The 22,854-nt window shown below is 41.4% G+C and overlaps 1 protein-coding gene across 1 annotated transcript in view; it reads right to left on the bottom strand.

Annotated features, from left to right (window-relative positions):
• Window positions 1-18,481, bottom strand: part of vopp1b (VOPP1 WW domain binding protein b) — a gene marked incomplete at both ends in the record, with an annotated part of 122,283 nt that extends 103,802 nt beyond the window's left edge. The window contains one exon of the mRNA XM_084183835.1: window positions 18,431-18,481. Coding sequence (XP_084039961.1) covers window positions 18,431-18,481 — 51 coding nt within the window. The remainder of the gene's footprint in view (window positions 1-18,430) is intronic.
• Between the last annotated feature and the right edge of the window lie 4,373 nt (window positions 18,482-22,854).

A 22,854-nucleotide genomic window follows, 5' to 3' on the forward strand; every position in this document is an offset into this window, starting at 1 on the left:
TATTCACAGGCTATGTACAAAACTTGGTGGGTTTGTTGTTCAACAGCATTGTGGGAACCACCTACCATATCAGGAGATGTTCCAGAAGGCTGAGGCCGTGGCCAGACACCAGTCCTGCTTCAGAATAATGGAGGACACTTCAATCAGGTTGGTCACAGTTGATCTAGTCAAAATACTATTGGTCCTGGAATTCGCCTAACCACCATTGATACTACACTGCTCAAAAAAATAAAGGGAACACTTAAACAACACAATGTAACTCCAAGTCAATCACACTTCTGTGAAATCAAACTGTCCACTTAGGAAGCAACACTGATTGACAATACATTTCACATGCTGTTGTGCAAATGGAATAGACAACAGGTGGAAATTATAGGCAATTAGAAAGACACCCCCAATAAAGGACTGGTTCTGCAGGTGGTGACCACAGACCACTTCTCAGTTCCTATGCTTCCTGGCTGATGTTTTGGTCACTTTTGAATGCTGGCGGTGCTTTCACTCTAGTGGTAGCATGAGACGGAGTCTACAAACCACACAAGTGGCTCAGGTAGTGCAGCTCATCCAGGATGGCACATCAATGTGAGCTGTGGCAAGAAGGTTTGCTGTGTCTGTCAGCGTAGTGTCCAGAGCATGGAGGCGCTACCAGGAGACAGGCCAGTACATCAGGAGACGTGGAGGAGGCCGTAGGAGGGCAACAATCCAGCAGCAGGACCGCTACCTCCGCCTTTGTGCAAGGAGGAGCAGGAGGAGCACTGCCAGAGCCCTGCAAAATGACTTCCAGCAGGCCACAAATGTGCATGTGTCTGCTCAAACGGTCAGAAACAGACTCCATGAGGGTGGTATGAGGGCCCGACGTCCACAGGTGGGGGTTGTGCTTACAGCCCAACACCGTGCAGGACGTTTGGCATTTGCCGGAGAACACCAAGATTGGCAAATTCGCCACTGGCTCTTCACAGATGAAAGCAGGTTCACACTGAGCACATGTGACAGACGTGACAGAGTCTGGACAGCCCTCCATGTGCTCGCCAGAGGTAGCCTGACTGCCATTAGGTACCGAGATGAGATCCTCAGACCCCTTGTGAGACCATATGCTGGTGCGGTTGGCCCTGGGTTCCTCCTAATGCAAGACAATGCTAGACCTCATGTGGCTGGAATGTGTCAGCAGTTCCTGCAAGAGGAAGGCATTGATGCTATGGACTGGCCCGCCCGTTCCCCAGACCTGAATCCAATTGAGCACATCTGGGACATCATGTCTCGCTCCATCCACCAACGCCACGTTGCACCACAGACTGTCCAGGAGTTGGCTGATGCTTTAGTCCAGGTCTAGGAGGTGATCCCTCATGAGACCATCCGCCACCTCATCAGGAGCATGCCCAGGCGTTGTAGGGAGGTCATACAGGCACGTGGAGGCCACACACACTACTGAGCCTCATTTTGACTTGTTTTAAGGACATTACATCAAAGTTGGATCAGCCTGTAGTGTGGTTTTCCACTTTTTTGAGTGTGACTCCAAATCCAGACCTCCATGGGTTGATAAATTTGATTTCCATTGATCATTTTTGTGTGATTTTGTTGTCAGCACATTCAACTATGTAAAGAAAAAAGTATTTAATAAGATTATTTCATTCATTCAGATCTAGGATGTGTTATTTTAGTGTTCCCTTTATTTTTTTGAGCAGTGTATAATCAGTGCTGTTCATATATGTGCATCTTGTATGTTGTAAGGAGCTGCCCCCTTCAACTGTGCCAATGGACTACACTTTGGCCGGGGTGAGTAATTCCAACCAGTCAGTTCCATGCTGGCACGTGTCCCTTGTGAATTAGCTGTGAATCAGGATCTCTGATTGGCTATGTTCAACCAGGTATTTACTGGTGGCTTCCATGACTGTATGGTGACCGTCTTTCCCTCTCTCCCCCTCCGTGATATAGGAGCTGGATCGGATATATAGGAGCCGAAGTCAGGCTCCTTTATGACCAGTATCAGTGACGAGAGGGGCTTGGGGCTGCTCTAAGCTGCCATGCCCATCAGGCGTTGGCAAACACCTCCGAAGGGGAAAAAGGTGATTACTAATAACACAGTACATCACAAGTGTTAAGCAATATCACCCTTTCAATACATATCGCTCATCAACTCTTCCTTGTTTTTCTACAGATGGGCAAAAGAGATGCTTTTGAAATTGAGTCCTCTGACTGGTTGACACTGATGTCTGAATAGGGAGAGACCTTGCACTCAGCATAAAAATTATACAATACACTTTTTATCGTCTTTTGTTATCATTTCATCGAATGGTACCATCGATGTTATATTAGCAGAACACTGCTTCTACAGTATGATGTGAAGGATGGTTTATTCTACATGGAACTGTTACACTTGGAAGTTATCAAAACACTGTTTGGAATATCTACACAAGTTCAGCAATTGCACTCTTTTCATATTACTCTGTAGCAGGGGTGAAAGTAGATTTAATTTCTTACCGGTACAGGACACCCAAGTGCACGCACAATTTTTTTTTATACTACAAAGATTACAGGGTAGCCTACTCTCCTGACACTGACAAACATATCAATAAAAACGATGCCGTCTGATCCATATAATTGGCCTATCAAAATGGGAGACAAATACAATATGACGTCCACCTAACCTGTGGGAGGAAATTATTGTCCAAAAACAAACAAAAGTGCCACTGACCCAATGATAAAGACAGTGAATATGCACACACCAGTGATATGGACGATGTTCTCCACTGGTGCCAATAAGATAGGCTACTGTTCGCTCAATTGAGTTAAGAATTTTGATAAAGACAGATTGGAGTCTTTTCATTGTCATCTCTTTACTGCAGTAGCCATTTGTTTTCCAAACAGTTTTTCCACGATTGTATTTTTAAATATTGTGATATGCCTGGTTGGTTCTCTCTGCTTTTCACTGACAGCTGCAACTCAACAATCATCTATTTGGTATTTGCAGCACGCGCTGCCCAAATTGCGGGCCCTTCCGACTGTAGGCTATGCAATTTAAAACAATCAATTTTTTTTGTTTTTTTAAGAAGCCAATGATCCTCTGTGGCCAAATCATGCTTTCTGGTGTAGTAGCCTATTTTGAATGGTTTTATTTATTTCTGTATAGACAGGAGTAAGCCAATTAGGCTATATAATTTTGACAATTTTATTAAATTAAATTAAAGCTTCCCTTAGCCTTATGGACATGCCTATGCATTTTAATGTGCCATAAACACAACCAGTCATGATGTTTTTATCTGATTGTCAAACAATCACTTAACAAAGGCGCTCCTGTAGGCTACCTGCGCACATTCATCCACTCACAAAATAATGTCAGCATCCAAACCCCAACAGTGCACTGTGCACCCGCAATTTGATGAATGGAAAGAGACATCTGTTACAAAACAACTACGTGTATTGTAATGACATTCTGCGATTGTCATTAGGCCTACACTTGTAGCCTGAATTGATGCATCCACTGTTGTCCACGCGCACCTCGATCTCGGCCACTCATCTCCGCCTTTGTCCGAGAGCGTCTTGGCCACTCATCTCCGCCTTGACAAAATGTAAGTGTTCTCCTCAAACCACAATGCAATTTGGAGCATATACCACCCGGTTTCCACTCAATTTTCTTATTTGTCATGCGGCTGACATGCATTAATGTTAAATAATGGTGTAATAGCCGTATCGGACCTTACCGCCTTACTTTAACCCCTGCTCTGTAGGCTACTGACCGATGCAAAGCTTTTAATTGGTCAGTAGCCTACAGAGTGGTATGAGAAGAGGGCCATCCTACTGCATCTCACATATGCCTGTAGTTATTGAACTCTGCCTGCTGGACCCATGGGTTGAGGCAAACTCTCATATCCAGGATGGAGTGTCATGCACTCCACCCCTCCTGCCCCTGTAAAACGTTACATATACACTGAACAAAAATATAAAACGCAACAATTTCAAAGATTTTACTGAGTTACAGTTCATTTAAGGAAATCATTCAATTGAAATAAATAAATTCGGCCCCAATTTATGGATTTCACATGACTGGGAATACAGATATGCATCTGTTGGTCACAGATACCTTTAAAAAAAGGTAGGGGTGTGGGACAGAAAACCAGTCAGCATCTGGTGTGACCACCATTTGCCTCATGCAGCGCAACACATCTCCTTCGCATAGAGATGACCATGCTGTTGATTGTGGCCTGTGGAATGTTGTCCCACTCCTATTCAACGGCTGTGCGAAGTTGCTGGATTTTGGTGGGAACTGGAACACGCTGTCGTACACGTCGATCCAGAGCATCCTAAACATGCTCAATGGGTGACATATCTGGTGAGTATGCAGGCCATGGAAGAACTGGTACATTTTCAGCTTCCAGGAATTGTGTACAGATCCTTGTGACATGGGGCCGTGCATTAACATGCTGAAACATGAGGTGATGGCTGCGGATGAATGGCACAACAATGGCCCTCAGGATCTCGTCACGGTATCTCTGTGCATTCAAATTGCCATAGATAAAATGCAATTGTGTACATTGTCCGTAGCTTATGTCTGCCCATACCATAACCCCATCGCCCCCATGGGGCACTCTGTTCACAACGTTGACATCAGCAAACCGCTCTCCCACACAACGCCATACACATAGTCTGCGGTTGTGAGGCCGGTTGGACATACTGCCAAATTCTCTAAAACAACGGAAGCGGCTTATGGTAGAGAAATTAACATTAATTTCTCTGGCAACAGATCTGATGGACATTCCTGCAGTCAGCATGCCAATTGCATGCTTCCTCAAAACTTCAGACATCTGTGGCACTGTGCTGTGTGACAAAACTGAACATTTTAGAGTGGCCTTTTGTCCCCAGCACAAGGTGCACCTGTTTAATTATCATGCTGTTTAATCAGCTTCTTGATATGCCACACCTGTCAGGTGGATGGATTATCTTGGCTAAGGAGAAAGGCTCACTATCAGGGATGTAAACAAATTTGCGGACAAAATTGGAGAGAAATACTTTGTCTGTGCATATGGAAAATGTCTGGGATCTTTTATTTCAGCTCATGAAACATGGGACCAACACTTTACATGTTGCATTTATATTTTTGTTCAGTTTAGATTGAAGGAACTTCATCACCCACTGGAGACTTGAAGACAGAACCTCACCCAGACAGCTGTGCGTGATTTGACAGCCAAATCCTTAGATGCCAGATGCTAGAATGCCATTCTAGTTATGGTTAGACAGCTGAAGTTGTACTCTACACACAACATATTTTTATTTGCTAGGTAAGCTACTTTTTAAGCTCCATCTCTGACTCTGCTGGTGATCCGTCAAAATGTAAGAAAAAAGTAAATGCACTGAAGCGTACAAATGAATCTTCTTCCCTGCCTAAGCAAGTTCTGTCTGACTCTGGCTTCATAACTGAGAAGAATGGGATAAGTGATGCTGTTAAGCATAATTTTGTCTCGGCAGGCTTTTTATTTGGTTTAACTGATCCTGGTCAGTCAATCGACTTCTCTTCCCTCTGCCAGCCTCTAGCTGACTCGACGGTTAACCCGTCAACTTCTAGTGAATCTGTTTTCATTTCAACAATTTACTGCCTGTGATGTGCTAGATACCTTGCTTAAGATTGATGTAAAACAAATCCACTAGGGCTGATATGCTTGAACCATTATTGCTGCAACTCTCTGCCTCCCTGATTGCTGAATCATGAATCCATATTTTTTACCTGACAATTATATCTGGTACTATCCCCAAGGTTGGAAGGCAGCCTATGTGCTCCCCCTTCACAAAAGGTGGTGAATCTTGTGACCTAAATAATTAAAATTGCCCTATTTCTAAACTTTCCTGCCTAGCTAAAATATTAGAATCCTTGATTAATTCTTTATCTTTGAAATGTATTCTAAATGTACATCAGTCAGGTTTTAGACCAGGTCATAGCACCATCTCTGCTGCATTCCTAGTTATAAATGTGGTTAACTGTATGGATAAAAGGCAACATTGCGCTGTCCTCTTCATTGACTTGTGAAAGGCTTTCGATACTGTTGATCACTCACTGCTAATGCAAAGGCTTTCTTCAAATTGGCCTAGACCCGGCTGCATTTAACTGGTTTAAAAATTACTTTAGATACAACATAAAAATAACTGATGATTTAAACATATGTACTTTGGATTGTGTCCATATTGATTGTGTCCCTGCTTACACATATCTGGGCATCTGGAAAGAAGACAAGCTGTCTTTTAAAAAGCTTATTGATGAGTTAGTTAAGCTGAGAATAAAAATGGGCTTCTTCTATAGAAATAGGTCTTGCCTCTCGCTAAATAGTAGAAAGCAGATTATTTAGTCGACGTTCCTATCGGTCCTAGAATATGGCGCCATCCATCTGAACGCAGCTGCCACTTCATTAGAGCCGTTATTACGGGCAACAGTTTTAGTACTCATCACTGCATTCTCTACCAGAAAGTTGGTTGGCCCTCTGATGTCATGTAGGTTGATAAATTGTTTTTCATGTATAAAGCACTTTACAAAAACTCCCACTGTACCGAACATCATTGTACCGAACATCATTACTAAACTTTAGAGACTTTGAGTTACCACACCCGGTCTCAGGGATGGCCAACTCTGGAAATTCCTTTGGTCTCAGAGTTAACTAAAAGCTGATTTACCTTTCTTGCATCATATTTGTGGAACAATCTTCAAAATGTTCTTAAATTGGATGTTTTGGTGCCTCTAGGGCAATTCAGCAAGTAGCCTAGTGGTTAAGAGCATTGGGTCAGTAACCTGAAGGTCGCTGGTTCGAATCCCCGAGCTGACTAGGTGAAAAATCTGTCGATGTGCCCTTGATTAACCCTAATTGCTCCTGTAAGTCGCTCTGGATAAGAGTGTCTGCTAAATGACTCAAATGTAAAATGATTGAGGACCTTATTACTGATGTGTTTGTTTCTTATGACAGTTTTTTTCTTTCTGCTTGCATTTTGTATTTATATTTTGATGTGTGTATTTTTTGTAATTCAGGGCTCATCTGTAAAAAGAGACCTTGGTCAAGATGACTCCCTGAAAATAAAGGTTAAATAAAATAAGTGTTGGCATACTTTCTTTATAAGCATATCAATATGATATTTACAGCATAAAATGTTGTCTTTGTAACAAACACACATGAATTTGTGGATAAATGTATGTACACTCAAGCTGGGCGATGTTTGTGCACTGTCCACATGTAGCCTACACCTGTTGTAGGGATATTAGCTAGTAGTTTTGGTATTTGTCCCTCGGGAAAGATCTAACAGCGGACATAAGGTGAGACGAGACAAACTAAACAGTTATAGAGTATTGTGTTGTAGGACAGCTGAGCTGACTCAAGACCAGGCATTCAACTCTAGGTTGACACCGTTTCCATGGTAACACTCATTTACATGACGTGATGAAACGTTGAAATTAAGTTGCAAGCTACTTTCGTAGCAAGGTGTTGTAGAACGAGTGACTTATGAAACACATTCCAGACACTGGCTCTTGCCATAACTGATTTAACAAGAGAAATATCAGCTAGATAGCTGATATATCCAAGCTATGCTCGCTAGCTGCTGTCAGCTTGGCTAAACACAAGGTAGGCGCAGGCTTTAGCATACACATAGAACTGAATTAGGTGACCATCTTAAGATGGCGAGTCAGTCAGGAGGGGAGAAGTCCTCAACTTTGTTCTCTCCATAGCAAAGCTAGCTTAGTTTACCTCGCTGTACTCACTACTGCAGGGTTCACCAGCTGGAGGTCATTTTTACATAAAAGACTGTAAAAGTGATTTTAATGTTGGAAATTTGTTCCCAAGTATTCCCACGCACAACAGAGACACTGATCGTATACAAATGTAATCAAGGTTTGAGAAATGATTATGTTTTAGTCAAATATGTGTTTGGGCATCTTGCGGTCAATTTGCAGTCTACAAATTATTTGTAATTATGTTCCGGCCCCCCGACCATCCGCTAAAAAAAGTATAATAATAATAATAATAATAATAATAATAAAGACCCACGGCTGAATCTAGTTGACGATTCTTGCACTACTGCCTTTGTTGTGATTGAATGGCAAAGGCACACCCAAGAAACATCCACATCAAACCACACCCAAGACAACTCTCGTTTGCCTTCAATCATGGCTGCTAGCATTTCTTAAATGAGAATTCATGAAAAACAAGGCCAAAATCAGGAAGTGCAGTTGCCCTTTAAAGGCATGCATACAAAATAATTAAGCTCAGACAGGCCACATCCACTAAGCCTCGAAACAAACTTCTCATTAAATGGGTGACTGTCTAACGCATATAGGGCCTAAAAAGGTCAAACCATGGAGGACCAAAAAAATATGTTTTATCACATACACCAGATAAGTGTGTTGTTTTACAGGGTCAGTCATAGTAGTACGGCGCCCCTGGAGCAAATTAGGATTAAGTGCCTTGCTCAAGGGCACAGCAACACATTTTTCACCTTGACAGCTCGGGTATTGGAACCAGCAACCTTTCAGTTACTGGCATATATGCACGCACGCACACTCGCACACACAAAATAAATAATGGTATGTATAGACAGGATATGAATAGGAAAATGTGTGTACAGCAGTAGTTATATAGGATGAGCCATGACTAGAATACAGTATAGTGCATTCTGAAAGTATTCAGACCCCTTCCCTTTTTCCACATTTTGTTACGTTACAACCTTATTCTAAAATGGATTCAATAATTTTTTCCCCCCTTATAATTCTACACACATTACCCCATAAAAAAAGTACCTTATTTACATAAGTATTCAGACCCTTTGCTATGAGACTCGAAATTGAGCTCAGGTGCATCCTATTTCATTTTTACATTTTTACATTTTAGTCATTTAGCAGACGCTCTTATCCAGAGCGACTTACAGGAGCAATTAGGGTTAAGTGCCTTGCTCAAGGGCACATCGACAGATTGTTCACCTAGTCGGCTCGGGGATTAGAACCAGCGACCTTTCGGTTACTGGCACTATCCTTGAGAAGTTTCTACAATTTGATTGGAGACCACCTGTGGTAAATTAAATTGTTTGGACATGATTTGGAAAGGCACACACCTATCTATATAAGGTCCCACAGTTGACAGTGCATGTCAGAACAAAAACCAAGCCATGAGGTCGAAGGAATTGTCTGTAGAGCTCCGAGACAGGATTGTGTCGAGGCACAGATCTGGGGAAGGGTACCAAAAAATATCTGCAGTATTGAAGGTCCCCAAGAACACAGTGGCCATCATTCTTAAATGGAAGAAGTTTGGAACCACCAAGACTCTTCTTGGAGCTGGCCACCCGGCCAAACTGAGCAATCGGGGGAGAAGGGCCTTGGTCAGGGAGGTGACCAAGAACCCGATGGTCACTCTGACAGAGCTCCAGAGTTCCTCTGTGGAGATGGGAGAACCTTCCAGAATGACAACCATGTCTGCAGCATTCCACCAATCAGGCCTTTATGGTAGAGTGGCCAGACGGAAGCCACTCCTCAGTAAAAGGCACATGACAGCCCGCTTGGTGTTTGCCAAAAGGCACCTAAAGGACTCTCAGACCATCAGTTTTTAATAAAGTTTTTGCTTTGTCATTATGGGGTATTGTGTGTAGATTGATGAGGGGGGTAAAACATTTTAATTCATTTTAGAATAAGCTGTAGCATAACAAAATGTGGAAAAAGTAAAGGGGTCTGAATACTTTCCGAATGCACTGTACATATGAAGTGGGTAGAACAGTATGTAAACATTATTAAAGTGACCAGTGTTCAATGACAGTATCTAAGGTGCAGGGTAGAGTACCGGGTGGTAGCCAGCTAGTAATAGTGACTAAGGTTCAGGGCAGGGTACTGGGCGGAGGCCGGCTATTGGTGACTGTTTAACAGTCTGATGTCCTGGAGATACATAAACATAACAGCATCTTACACAAAGAGGAGCCCATAGGCAGTCTATTTATGCCACAGCTCTTATCCAGCCCTCTCCCAGTGCCAGAGCTGCCAGCTAAGCAAAAATGGAAGAGTGAGAGAGAGCGAGTGAGTTAGGGAGGTTAATGCAGTCGTTGGCAAGCCGCACCCTGGGGGGACGGTAACCCTTGGCCTCCCAGCATGGCGAGGCAGACTCTGGACTCACAGGGTCGCTGAACCGCAAACCCTACATTAAACCTCCATCTCCACAGAACCATACATTAAACCTCCATCTCCACAGAAGCTTCTGGTCACATTCCTGCTGGAGAGCCTTCTGCTGCCAGTGAGCTGGCCCAGGCCGGATGAGGACCTGACACTTCACATTATAGCCAGTCTCTCTCGCTCTCGAAAGGTGGCTATGTGTAACAGGGTTGGTTAAGTTTCCACTTGACACTGCAGAAATACATATTTGATGTTTATGTATTCCTATTGGTTGGTTGAATTTACACTGAACAAAAATATAAACGCAACATGTAAAGTTTTGGTCCCATGTTTCATGAGCTGAAATAAATCCCTGAAATGTTTCATATGCACAAAAAGCTTATTTCTCTCAAATTTTGTGCACAAATTTGTTTACATCCCCGTTAGTGAGCATTTCTCCTTTGCCAAGATAATCCATCCACCTGACAGGTGTGGCATATCAAGAAGATTATTAAATAGCATGATCATTACACAGGTGCACCTTTTGTGCTAGGGACAATAAAAGGCCACTAAAATGGGCAGTTTGTCACACAACACAATGCCACAGATGTCTCAAGTTTTGAAGGAGTGTGCAATTGGCATGTTGACTGCGGGAATGTCCTCCAGAGCTGTTGCCAGATAATTTAATGTTCATTTCATTTTTAGAGAATTTGGCAGAATGTCCAACCGGCCTCACAACCGCAGACCACGTGTAGCCACACCAGCCCAGGACCTCCACATCCGGCTTCTTCACTCGGACAGCTGATGAAACTGTGGGTTTGCGCAACCGAAACATTTCTGCACAAACTGTCAGAAACCGTCTCAGAGAAGCTAATCTGCATGCTCGTCATCCTCACCAGGGTCTTGACCTGACTGCAGTTCGGCGTCGGAACCGACTTCAGTGGGCAAATGCTCACCTTCGATGGCCACTGGCACGCTGGAGAAGTGTGCTCTTCATGGATGAATCCCGGTTTCAACTTGTTATGATGTCATTTCATAGTGTTGTGGGAACCAGGTTCAATTTAGTAGATAGGTAATTCTTGGTGCCACACAGTCTGGAGGACAAGGATTCCAGTATGTCAGGGAAGCTTACAGGTGTTTATCTTAGAATGATTGATGGACATGATATACTGACTTGGGGTACAAGGTAACAACATCAAAGGAGGGAGTGCCCACTGATGGTTAACAGATGTTGTTGAAGAAACGTGTAACATATAAACTGAGAGGTTTTCTTTGTCTGGTAGTTGGGATGGCAAGAGGCGAAGCACGTGCCTTTTGTTAGACGAACCTAGTACTGTACCTATTAAATATTTGTATGAACTCTACATCTAAGTGTTAAATATTTTCTTGCATTATGAATTACTTGACACCCGAGAAACTCATCATAACACAACTGTACCAGGGAGATGGCAGACGTCAACGTTGTGAACAGAGTGCACCATGGTGGCGGTGGGGTTATGGTATAGGCAGGCATAAGCTATTGACAATTAACACAATTGCATTTTATCAATGGCGATTTCAATGCACAGAGACACCGTGACGAGATCCTGAGGCCCATTGTAGTGCCATTCATCCGCCGCCATCACCTCATGTTTCAGCATGATAATGCACAGCCAAATGTTGCAAGGATCTCTATACAACTCTGAAAGCTGAAAATGTCCCAGTTATTCTATGGCCTGCATACATAGACATGTCACCCATTGAGCATGTTTGGGATGCTATGGATCGAAGTGTGCGACAGCGTGTTCCAGTTCCCGCCAGTATCCAGCAACTTCGCACAGCCATTGAAGAGGAGCGGGACAACATTCCACAGGCCATAATCAACAGCCTGATCAACGCTATGGGAAAGAGATGTGTCGCGCTGCATGAGGCAAATGGTGGTCACACCAGATACTGACTGGTTTTCTGATCCACGCCCATACTTTTTCTTTTAGGTATGAATTTATTTCAATTGACTGATTTCCTTACATGAATTGTAACTTAGTAAAATCTTTGAAATTGTTGCATGTTGCGTTTATATTTTTGATCAGTGTACATATCAATAAGGTGTTATGCCATTGGTCATTCTTGCAGATAGGGGGAGATTGCGAACGTAAATTCTTCCCAGTCTGATATTGACATGCAAGCGGTAGGTCACGTTCTGAAATAATGTATTCCATTTTCATTTACAATGTGTACGAGTTCACTATGTACAGTACCAATCAAAAGTTTGGACACACCTACTCATTCAAGGCTTTTTCATTATTTTTACTATTTTCTACATTGTAGAATAATAGTGAAGACATCAAAACTATGAAATAACACATGTGGAATCATGTAGTAACCAATAAAGTGTTAAAGAATCCAAATATATTTTCGATTTTAGATTCTTCAAAGTAGCCACCCTTTGCCTTGATGACAACTTTGCACACTCTTGGCATTCTCTCAACCAGCTTCACCTGGATTGCTCAATTGGGTTGAGGTCGGGTGATTGTGGAGGCCAGGTCATCTGATGCAGCACTCCATCACTCTCCTTCTTGGTCAAATAGCCCTTACACAGCCTGGAGGTGTGTTGGGTCATTGTCCTGTTGAAAAACAAATGATAGTTCCACTAAGCGCAAACCAGATGGGATGGCGTATCGCTGCAGAATGCTGTGGTAGCCATGCTGGTTAAGTGTGCCTTGAATTCTAAATAAATCACAGACAGTTTCACCAGCAAAGCACCCCCACACCATCACACCTCCTCCTCCATACTTCACAGTGGGAACCACACATGTGGAGATCATCCGTTCACCTACTCTGCGTCTCACAAAGACACGGTGGTTGGAACCAAAAATCTCAAATTTGGATTCATCAGACCAAAGGACACATTTCCACCGGTCTAATGTCCATTGCTCATGTTTCTTGGCCCAAGCAAGTCTCTTCTTATTATTGGTGTTCTTTAGTAGTGGTTTCTTTGGAGCAATTCGACCATGAAGGCCTGATTCATGCAGACTCCTCTGAACAGTTGATGTTGAGATGTGTCTGTTACTTGAACTCTGTGAAGCATTTACTTGGGCTACAATCTGAGGTGCAGTGAACTCTAATGAACTTATCCTCTGCAGCAGAGGTAACTCTGGGTCTTCCATTCCTGTGGTGGTCCTCACGAGAGCCAGTTTCATCATAGTGCTTGATGGTTTTTGCGACTGCACTTGAAGAAACTTTCAAAGTTCTTGAAATGTTCCAGATTAACTGACCCTCATGTCTTAAAGTAATGATGGACTGTTGTTTCTCTTTGCTTATTTGAGCTGTTCTTGCCATAATATGGACTTGGTCTTTTACCAAATAGGGCTGTCTTCTGTATACCACCCCTACCTTGTCACAACACAACTGATTGGCTCAAACGCATTAAGAAGGAAAGAAATTCCACAAATTAACAAGACACATGTTAATTGAAATGCATTCCAGGTGACTACCTCATGAAGCTGGTTGAGAGAATGTCAAGAGTGTGCAAAGCTGTCATCAAGGCAAAGGGTGGCTACTTTGAAGAATCTCAAATATATAATATATTTTGATTTGTTTAACACTTTTTTGTTTACTACATGATTCCATGTGTTATTTCATAGTTTTGATGTCTTCACTATTATTCTACAATGTAGAAAATAGTAAAAATAAAGAAAAACCCTGGGTAGGTGTGTCCAAACTTTTGACTGGTACTGTCCATGTCCTGATAGAGAGAGAGAGAAAGAGAGAGAGCGAGGTAGATAGATATACACTATATATACAAAAGTATGTGACACCCCTTCAAATTAGTTCAGCCACACCCGTTGCTGACAGGTGTATAACATTGAGCACACATGCAATCTCCATAGACTAACATTGGCAGTAGAATGGCCTTACTGAAGAGTTCAGTGACTTTCAACATGGCACCGTCATAGGATCCCAGCTTTCCAACAAGTCAGTTCGTCATATTTCTGCCTTGCTAGAGCTGCACCAGTCAACTGTAAGTGCTGTTATTGTATAATGAAAATCTGGGTTTGGCGGATGCCAGGAGAACGCTACCTGCCCCAATGCATAGTGCCAACTGTAAAGTTTGGTAGAGGAGGAATAATGGTCTGGGGCTGTTTTTCATGGTTCGGCAAGGCCCCTTAGTTCCAGTGAAGGGAAATCTTAACGCTACAGCATACAATTACATTCTAGACGATTCTGTGCTTCCAACTTTGTGGCAACATCCCTTTCCTGTTTCATCATGACAATGCCCCTGTGCACAAAGTGGGGTCCATACAGAAATTGTTTGTCAAGATCAGTTAGGAAGAACTTGACTGGCCTGCACAGAGCTCTGACCTCAATCCCTTCAATCCCTTCCTATCAAAATGCGTTTTTTGTCAGAAATGCCTTCTGGAATATCTGAACTTTCATGTGCCTTAATAACAAACGTGTATGCCATCTGTAAATACAAATACAATTGTTTAATTATGAGCCTAGTTGGTTTAGCCACAGAAAAAGACAGGAACCTTCCCGTTAGCCATGATTGGCTGAGATAATGAGTGGGCTGGACATGCCGAGAGATGAGTTCGGATTTGTCTACCATCAAGCACGCTTCTGTCTATAACATGAGCTGCTCAGTATGTGTAGGTAATCCATTCTAACGCAGCTATTTTGAAAGATATCACAAAGAACTGCATAAGTGTTGCTAATGCTCTCAACCTTCTGGAGGACCAAGTTTTGAAATCAGTGTAGTTCCAAGTGGAAGCAGAGTATGATAGCTAAGGAGAAGGAGAAAATCCTGGTGTTTGATTGCAAATAATGCGGAGGGAGTCGAAAAGACAACACACAGAAGAAGGCTGTTGTATAAAACACCTGTCTCCGGATTACATCTTCAAACTAAGGGCAACCATGGCATCCATGACAGAGAGGGAGAAGCTTTCATACATGTATTCGGCCAAGAAAATCTAGTTAGCTACATTTTCAGATATTATACGTTTCTAATTTTGTCAGAAAGTAGTTTTCATTGCAAGTTAACATGTACTGTTAGCTAGCTAGCTAATGTTAGCTGGTTGGCTCGCTAGCTAACATTACATGTATGTCTGAGTAGTAATATTATTCGTATCTCAGAGCCATTTGCATTGCTAGTTATAGCCTAATGTTAGCTAGCTAACATTGAACCTAGCTAGTTGGTTAGCTTTAGCTACCAGCAAATTCATGCAGGGTAGTAACGTTATGAGTTGGGATTATGGTTCATTGTTTAGCTAGCTACATGTCTAAACAAAAAGACTCCACTATGAAAGTAACCATTTCACTGTACCGTTTACACCTTCTGTGTCCTGTGCATGTGACAAATAAACTTTTGAGTGTGTGTTTAACAGAGACGGTAATGTGAAGAACAACATGACCTGCAGCAAAGTGAAATTAGGATATAACATTAATCCAACGAGACAGTGTCCAAGTTCTAAAATTCTCAGGTAGAATAACCTGCTTATATTTCGTCACACTCACAACCGTAAGCTACTTTCTGTAATTAGCTTGCCATTACTTGTAAATAATGACATTTGTGAGTTTATTTTCCTGTAATAAAGAATACAAATTAGCTAAAGTTAAGACGTTGTCAGCTATACGATATAGTCATTATTTGAACTGGCTAGCCAGCTAACTTAACGCTAGCTAGCTAACAAGCTAGAAACTAACCAAAATATTGTTTACAAAGTTCCTTTTAGTTGCCTGGTTTGCTAGATTGACATATACTAAATTCATTTTTAAACTGATGGGTTTATTTGTGTTAACATACAACATTTATGCTATTTTGGACCACCAGGCTGGTGATGTCATGCAGCCTGTCGTTTTTGTGTTTATACTTTTTCATAACGACAACGACAAGTTTGATGTCGGACGACAATAGAATGTGCATGATGTCACTGCGACAACTGTCTACAGACATGTCAATAAACGTAGTATAAACCAGCCTTTAGTCTTGAAATCTTTGGTTGTTCAGTTCACTACCTTACTCACTCTGTATAGCACATGACCTCACATGTGACTCCTTAAAGAGATGGGTGGGGCTAAGGTATAAGAGGATGTGAACGATGCTGAATGGGTGTAGACAAAGAAGAGCTCTCCAGTAGGTGTACCAAAACATTCAAGGGGGGCTGTTTCTCAAAAGTGGGTTTACAAGTTTATCAACTTTCAAAGCAGAATTACTTTCCCATTGTTCCTCAACTGTAGTGTATTTTCTAGCTCTAAATATCTACTTTTATCCAATGTAAAAAACACCATTTCAAATGTTGATACATAAGACCGAATCGAGCCGGTCGGTCACATATCTGTACGGTACCTGATAGATATTGGGGCATCCTAGGATGTGCTTTTCTATGTTATTGCTGAAAGAGCGAGTTGGCTAGCATGCTCTAATTGTAAGCTCCCTGCTAATTCAGTTATTTCCATGCTAACAGACGAATCACGAATCTACAGCGATCAACATACTGTTGTCCTGCACATTTAATGTGTTTCCTTCTGTCTATCGTCAGGTACCTACCTGCATTTATTGTATTTTGTACAATTTTTGTCATTGATTACAAAATACCCAGTCTGATATTGACATGCAAGCGACGAATCACGACTCTACAGCCATCAACATACGGTTGTCCTGCACATCTAATGTGCTTCCTAGTGTCTATCGTCAGAATAAACACCAATCAACTGGGATCGCTGGCTGGACAGTCCTTTCTTTAAAAAACACAACGTAAGAGAGTTACACAAAGTACGATCAAATCTATTACACTGGTGCTGAGACCAGTCTTCTTGTCTTCGCTGGACAGCTGTTACATATGCCCAAGCACATTAACTGATCTGCCTTTCCAAACATGCACCCAAATACTTTTGACTATTACTAGTTGAGCACACCAATTCTGGATTCTTCATGAGCAAGCAAAGCCTAGTAATTGCAGCCTGCGCTAGAATTTATTAATTTGTTCTCACTTTATTAAATCAAATAAGTAATCTGCTTTTCCGTGGTAATGCAGCGATTTTATACTTTTTGGGAGGTAGGTTGGTGGTGGGTGAAAGTATATTGGTGAACATGGTATAACTTGGAATCGATTCAACTTGATCTGGGGCTGTTTTTCATGCATAGGACCAAGAGGCAGCCTTTAGTTACTATGCCCCCAGCCTCTGGAACAGCCTGCCAGAGAATCTGAGGGGGGCCGAAACTGTGGACATTTTTAAAAGAGATCTTAAAACACACCTTTTTAGCTTTGCTTCACCTTCGGATGCTTTTTAGTCATTCAATTTAGTTTTTTTATCCTCTTATGTTTGTTGTGTAGTACATATTTCAGTTTTTATTTTCATTGTTTAACATTTTTTATTTTCCTGTAAAGCACATTGTGTTGCATTCCATGTCTGAAATGTGCTGTATAAATAAAGCTTGATTTGATTTTGAACTGTGAGTATGTGTTTGTCGGTGTGTGTGAAATATGGCCTTTTACCGATGGCCTAAACCAAACAAAACCTATTACACTAGTTTTTACTCTAATAACATGACTGAAATAAAATAGTATAGGACATGAGCATCCATACAAAGCCAAGTACAGGACAGCATGATATCCTCCACAGAGCAAGGACAGGGTTCAACAGACTTTAAAAGCATGGCATAATTAAAAAGGGAAATAAATATATGTTGTAATGTAAGCAATAACCCTTGACAGAATCCAAAACAAAGACTTCTTGCAGTGTTACGATAGTCCAAGTGCACAGAAGACGCTTTACAAATCATGGCAGATTATTTGAAAACCATTCTAGAAATGGTCATCTGCAAAACAAATTCAATCTCGGTAAAATTGTCCAATTTTGAAAGAATCTTCCAACAATCTTCCACATTGTGAATTTCAGTGGTTTAAGAGGATAATTCCCCATGTATGTTTCAAGTACAAAGAAAACAAATGTGTAGTTCATGAAGAGTTTGTAAGAGTTTGTTTATTTAAACAAATTTAAGCAATATTGTTGGGGCATGATAAAGTTAGGAACCCAGACAGTATCACTTATGGTTATGCAGCAATAAAATAATTTACATCTGAAGAATTACGTTGGATAGAAAGACAAAGGATATCCTAATTATACTGTAGCCTACAGTGCATGTCATCCGAGGAGAGGGGGGGTGCATCGTTAATTGAAAATGTGACAAAAATGTCCAGCGTTACAAATTCACAATGAACAAAAAAACACCAGATTCACCACAAAATGATATAAATGAGCATTAAAATAATAATTTTATCAAAATGTAGAGCGTTATCCCATAAAACGCCCGTTTGACAACATCGCTATTGTATTGACAACTAAAGGACTGCTCACCTCTAAAAATATCCAAAACGTCAGGACTATCCGAGGGAGTAAATTCTTCATCTCTCCTTGCCGAATTATACACTCCGCTTTTTGAAAGGAGTCCTTAAAAGTCCTTATCACAATGTCGATTTCATATAGCGCTACAAAACGTTGAGAAGCTTCCGGTATCACACAAAGCAAAGCATACGACCTACAAGCCTTCGAGTAGCCCCGCTGTCAATGCGGGATAAGAGCAGGCAGCAGTGACAGCCCAATGTCGGCTTGAGTCCCTGTTAGGTCAGTGGCATTGTTTCCGCGACTTGATAAACTCAAAGAATAGGCACGAGGAATGTTTATTTTGAAGCAAAACTGCCCCAAAGAGATATCATATTAGCGGTAAAAACGACTAATCCACGCCCCTTTTCGTTGACAAAACTGCCAGAAGATTCTGCTAAAATGACTCAAATAAGGTGAATCAAAAGGTTGCCTGTTGGGAAATTACAATACTAATTAAATACGATATCTACTGTTGCCTACTCCTAAAATATGATATATACAATATGGTAACTAATATGAATAATCAGATTCTCTGACATCTCATGGAAGTGCAGTAGCCTAGTACAGTAGAGAGATCCTGCATTCTATTTTAAGATTACAATGCAACCAGGACTGTCAAAGGAGGGGGGGATTATCCCCCTCTACCCCACAGCACTGTACCATATATTGTCCCAAGAGGACTAATGCAGTAAAAACCACACAATAATCCAATCCAAAGTGGCTAGAGTGCTTGTCTTTATGATCCTATGTGATTATGATGATGAATATACACTGAGTATACCATAACACAGACTGACCAGGTGAATCCAGGTGAAAGCTATGATCCCTTATTGATTTAACTTGTTAAATCCACTTCAATCAGTGTAGATGAAGGGAAGGAGTCAGGTTAAATAATCATTTTTAAGCCTTGAGACAATTGAGACTGTATGTGTGAAATTCAGAGGGTGAATGGGCAAGACAAACATTTTAAGTGCCTTTGAACGAGGTATGGTAGTAGGTGCCAGGCTCACCGGTTTGTGTCAAGAACTGCAACGCTGCTGGGTTTTTCCACGCTCAACAGATTCCTGTGTGTATCAAGAACGGCCCACCACCCAAAGGACATCCAGCCAACTTGACACAACTGTGGGAAGCATTGGAGTCAACATGGGCCAGCATCCCTGTAGAACGCTTGACACCTTGTAGAGTCCATGCCCCGATGAAGTGGGTGTACAAACACTTGTTTTAACTCCTCTCCATCTAGATTTACATGGAAATATCATTTTATTTTGCTAATATTTGAACAGTTGCAAGTAGACTACTTACAATGGGTACACTGAAGCCTACCTACTTATAGTTTTAGTGTCTCTTTATATAAGGGACCATTCTTCTGTTCTGTTCTATTGTTGCAGAATAAGAACAAAATACTTATTTCTTGTCTCTCACATACAGGCACAATCTAGCAACCTGAAAGTAAAAGAAGTTTTCAAAAGAGATTAAAAAAAAAAAAATTCTCCCCCTGGTGTATTCACCAATGGCCGTTGTCATGGAAGCAGTGTTCATCTAAAACAAAAGAAAAGAGAGTGGCAACGATGATGCCATTTCACAACACAACTTGTGTTTAATTGGCCTGTCTTTGTAATGACTGAGGATCATTGGCTGTGATAAATGGACGCCATCTTGCCTTCAACCACTTTGTCGTCTTGACAATGCCTTGTAATTGGAATGATGTCTGAGGTAGCCTAACTAGTACAAAGAAGAAACCTTGAATTATTAGTAATGTGTGATGGGATGGGATAGCCTTGTCCTAAAAATGTTATCTTTGACTGATCTTATCAGCAGCGTGAAAGACATATACAGTGCCTTGCAAAAGTATTCATCCCCCTTGGGTTTTCCCAATTTTGTTGCATTACAACCTGTAATTTAAATGGATTTTTATTTGGATTTCATGTAATGACCAAGAAGCTCTCCAAACAGGTCAGGGACAAATTTGTGGAGAAATACAGATCAGGGTTGGGTTATAAAAAAATATCCGAAACGTTGAACATCCCACGGAGCACCATTAAATCCATTATTAAAAATGGAAAGAATATGGCACCACAACAAACCTGCCAAGAGAGGGCTGCCCACCAAAACTCACGGACCAGGCAAGGAGGACATTAATCAGAGAGGCAACAAAGAGACCAAAGATAACCCTGAAGGAGCTGCAAAGCTCCACAGCGGAGATTGGAGGATCTGTCCATAGGACCACTTTAAGCAGTACACTCCACAGAGCTGGGCTTTATGGAAGAGTGGCCAGAAAAAAGCCATTGCTTAAAGAAAAAAATAAGCTGTTTGGTGTTCGCCAAAAGGCATGTGGGAGACTCCCCAAACATATGGAAGAAAGTACTCTGGTCAGATGAGACTAAAATTGAGCTTTTTGGCCATCAAGGAAAACGCTATGTCTGGCGCAAACCCAACACCTCTCATCACTCCGAGAACACCATCCCCACAGTGAAGCATGGTGGTGGCAACATCATGCTGTGGGGATGTTTTTCATCGGCAGGGACTGGGAAACTGGTCAGAATTGAAGGAATGATGGATGGCGCTAAATACAGGGAAATTCTTGAGGGAAACCTGTCAAAGCCCAGACCTCAATCCAAGATTGCTGTACACCAGCAGAACCCATCCAACTTGAAGGAGCTGGAACAGTTTTGCCTTGAAGAATGGGCAAAAATCCCAGTGGCTAGATGTGCCAAGCTTATAGAGACATACCCCAAGAGAATTGCAGCTGTATTTGCTGCAAAAGGTGGCTCTACAAAGTATTGACTTTGGGGGGGTGAATAGTTATGCACGATCAAGTTCTGTTTTTTTGTCTTATTTCTTGTTTGTTTCACAATAAAAAATATTTTGCATCTTCAAAGTGGTAGGCATGTTGTGTAAATTAAATTATACAAACCCCAAAAAATTCCAGGTTGTAAGGCAACAAAATAGGACAAATGCCAAAGGGGGTGAATACTTTCGCAAGCCACTGTACAAATACATAAGACTTTAAAATCCATATAATTAAGCAGAACACTTAATCGTTTCTCTATGGCTGTGTTTACACAGGCAGCCCAATTGTGATAATTTGCCCAATTTTTGCCAAAAGAGCTGATCTGATTGGTCAAGAGACCAATTACAAAAAAATAAAAGAATAATTGGGCTGCCTGTGTAAACACAGCCACTGTGTTGTGCATATGAATTAAAATACATAGTCTTGTTTACTTTACAACAAACATGGGAATCATGTTTAGATTTTTTTTAAATCACAGGAACGTTCAATGGTATGGTGTAGGCCTACAGCCTAATATACAGAACATAATTGGTGTATAAATGTAGGTAATCAAATGCCTTTTTTGAAAGGCCACACGCGGTGAACAATAAAAGCCTTGTAATACAAACACATTACAATCAACCATCAGGACAACCAGCATGCTCATTTGGAAAATGTAAATGGCAAAATAGGAGAATGATGACCTGCAAATCAAAATAAAATCAATCTAAAGAGTGGCTTGACAGATTCCCTGTCAAAGTACTTAGACTGCATACAGCTCCAACCCTTTTTCCCACATCAATTTCCTTCTCTCGTTATACTGTCATGTGGTAATTGTTACTTATTGGACTATTGCTGTCTGGAATCAGGCTGCAGTAATGACATTTAATGGCCCTCCGTGAGTTATGAAACCAGTAGATGGCATCTCTGCAGCCATTTGCAATATATTGGCTGCTATATTCCAGAGAGAAAGCTTGAGCTTTCCTTGACATGTACAACACACTTCACCGTTTCTCCACCTCAAAGATGATAGTAAAAATTGTGCTCATGTTGTCTTCCCACCCAATCAGAGTCTGGATATCATGAATTGGGTCGTACATTTGCTGCCAGGACAATCAGAATTTGTAAGCAGATTTGTTTTTACATAACATGAAAACCTCTACATTTTTCAATTAATCAATTTCAATTATTCTTAAATGGATTATGTTCTTCTACAATCTGATGACCCATCCACATTTGGATAATAACTATCAGGCTCTGGGTATCTATGCAAGAAGCAATTCAGAAAGAATCGTCCAATAATGTTATCTAGAAGCTTCTCACATAGGTCTTGTACTAGCCTAACAACCCATGTAATAACTAGCGATTTTAGATGGAAAGCTGTGGCGTCCTCCATTACAAGAGAGCAATTTGGCCTCAAAATGAACTTTTTCAGTCAAGCAATTTTGAGAACACGGGTCTCTGTCTTGTCTTACTGAATTATAGATGCTACTGTACCTACTGTTAGTTCTTACATTTTACAGCTTTTGTGCAATGCTTTTCCCAAGCTTTCTCCTATGGTAAAGTCTTGGTATCAGTGCATTTTATTCTCACTAACACACAGTGCAAAACCAGACTAAAGTCAGAA

The sequence above is a fragment of the Coregonus lavaretus genome (genome assembly GCF_964263955.1).
Source record: "Coregonus lavaretus genome assembly, chromosome: 2".
NCBI lineage: Eukaryota > Metazoa > Chordata > Actinopteri > Salmoniformes > Salmonidae > Coregonus > Coregonus lavaretus.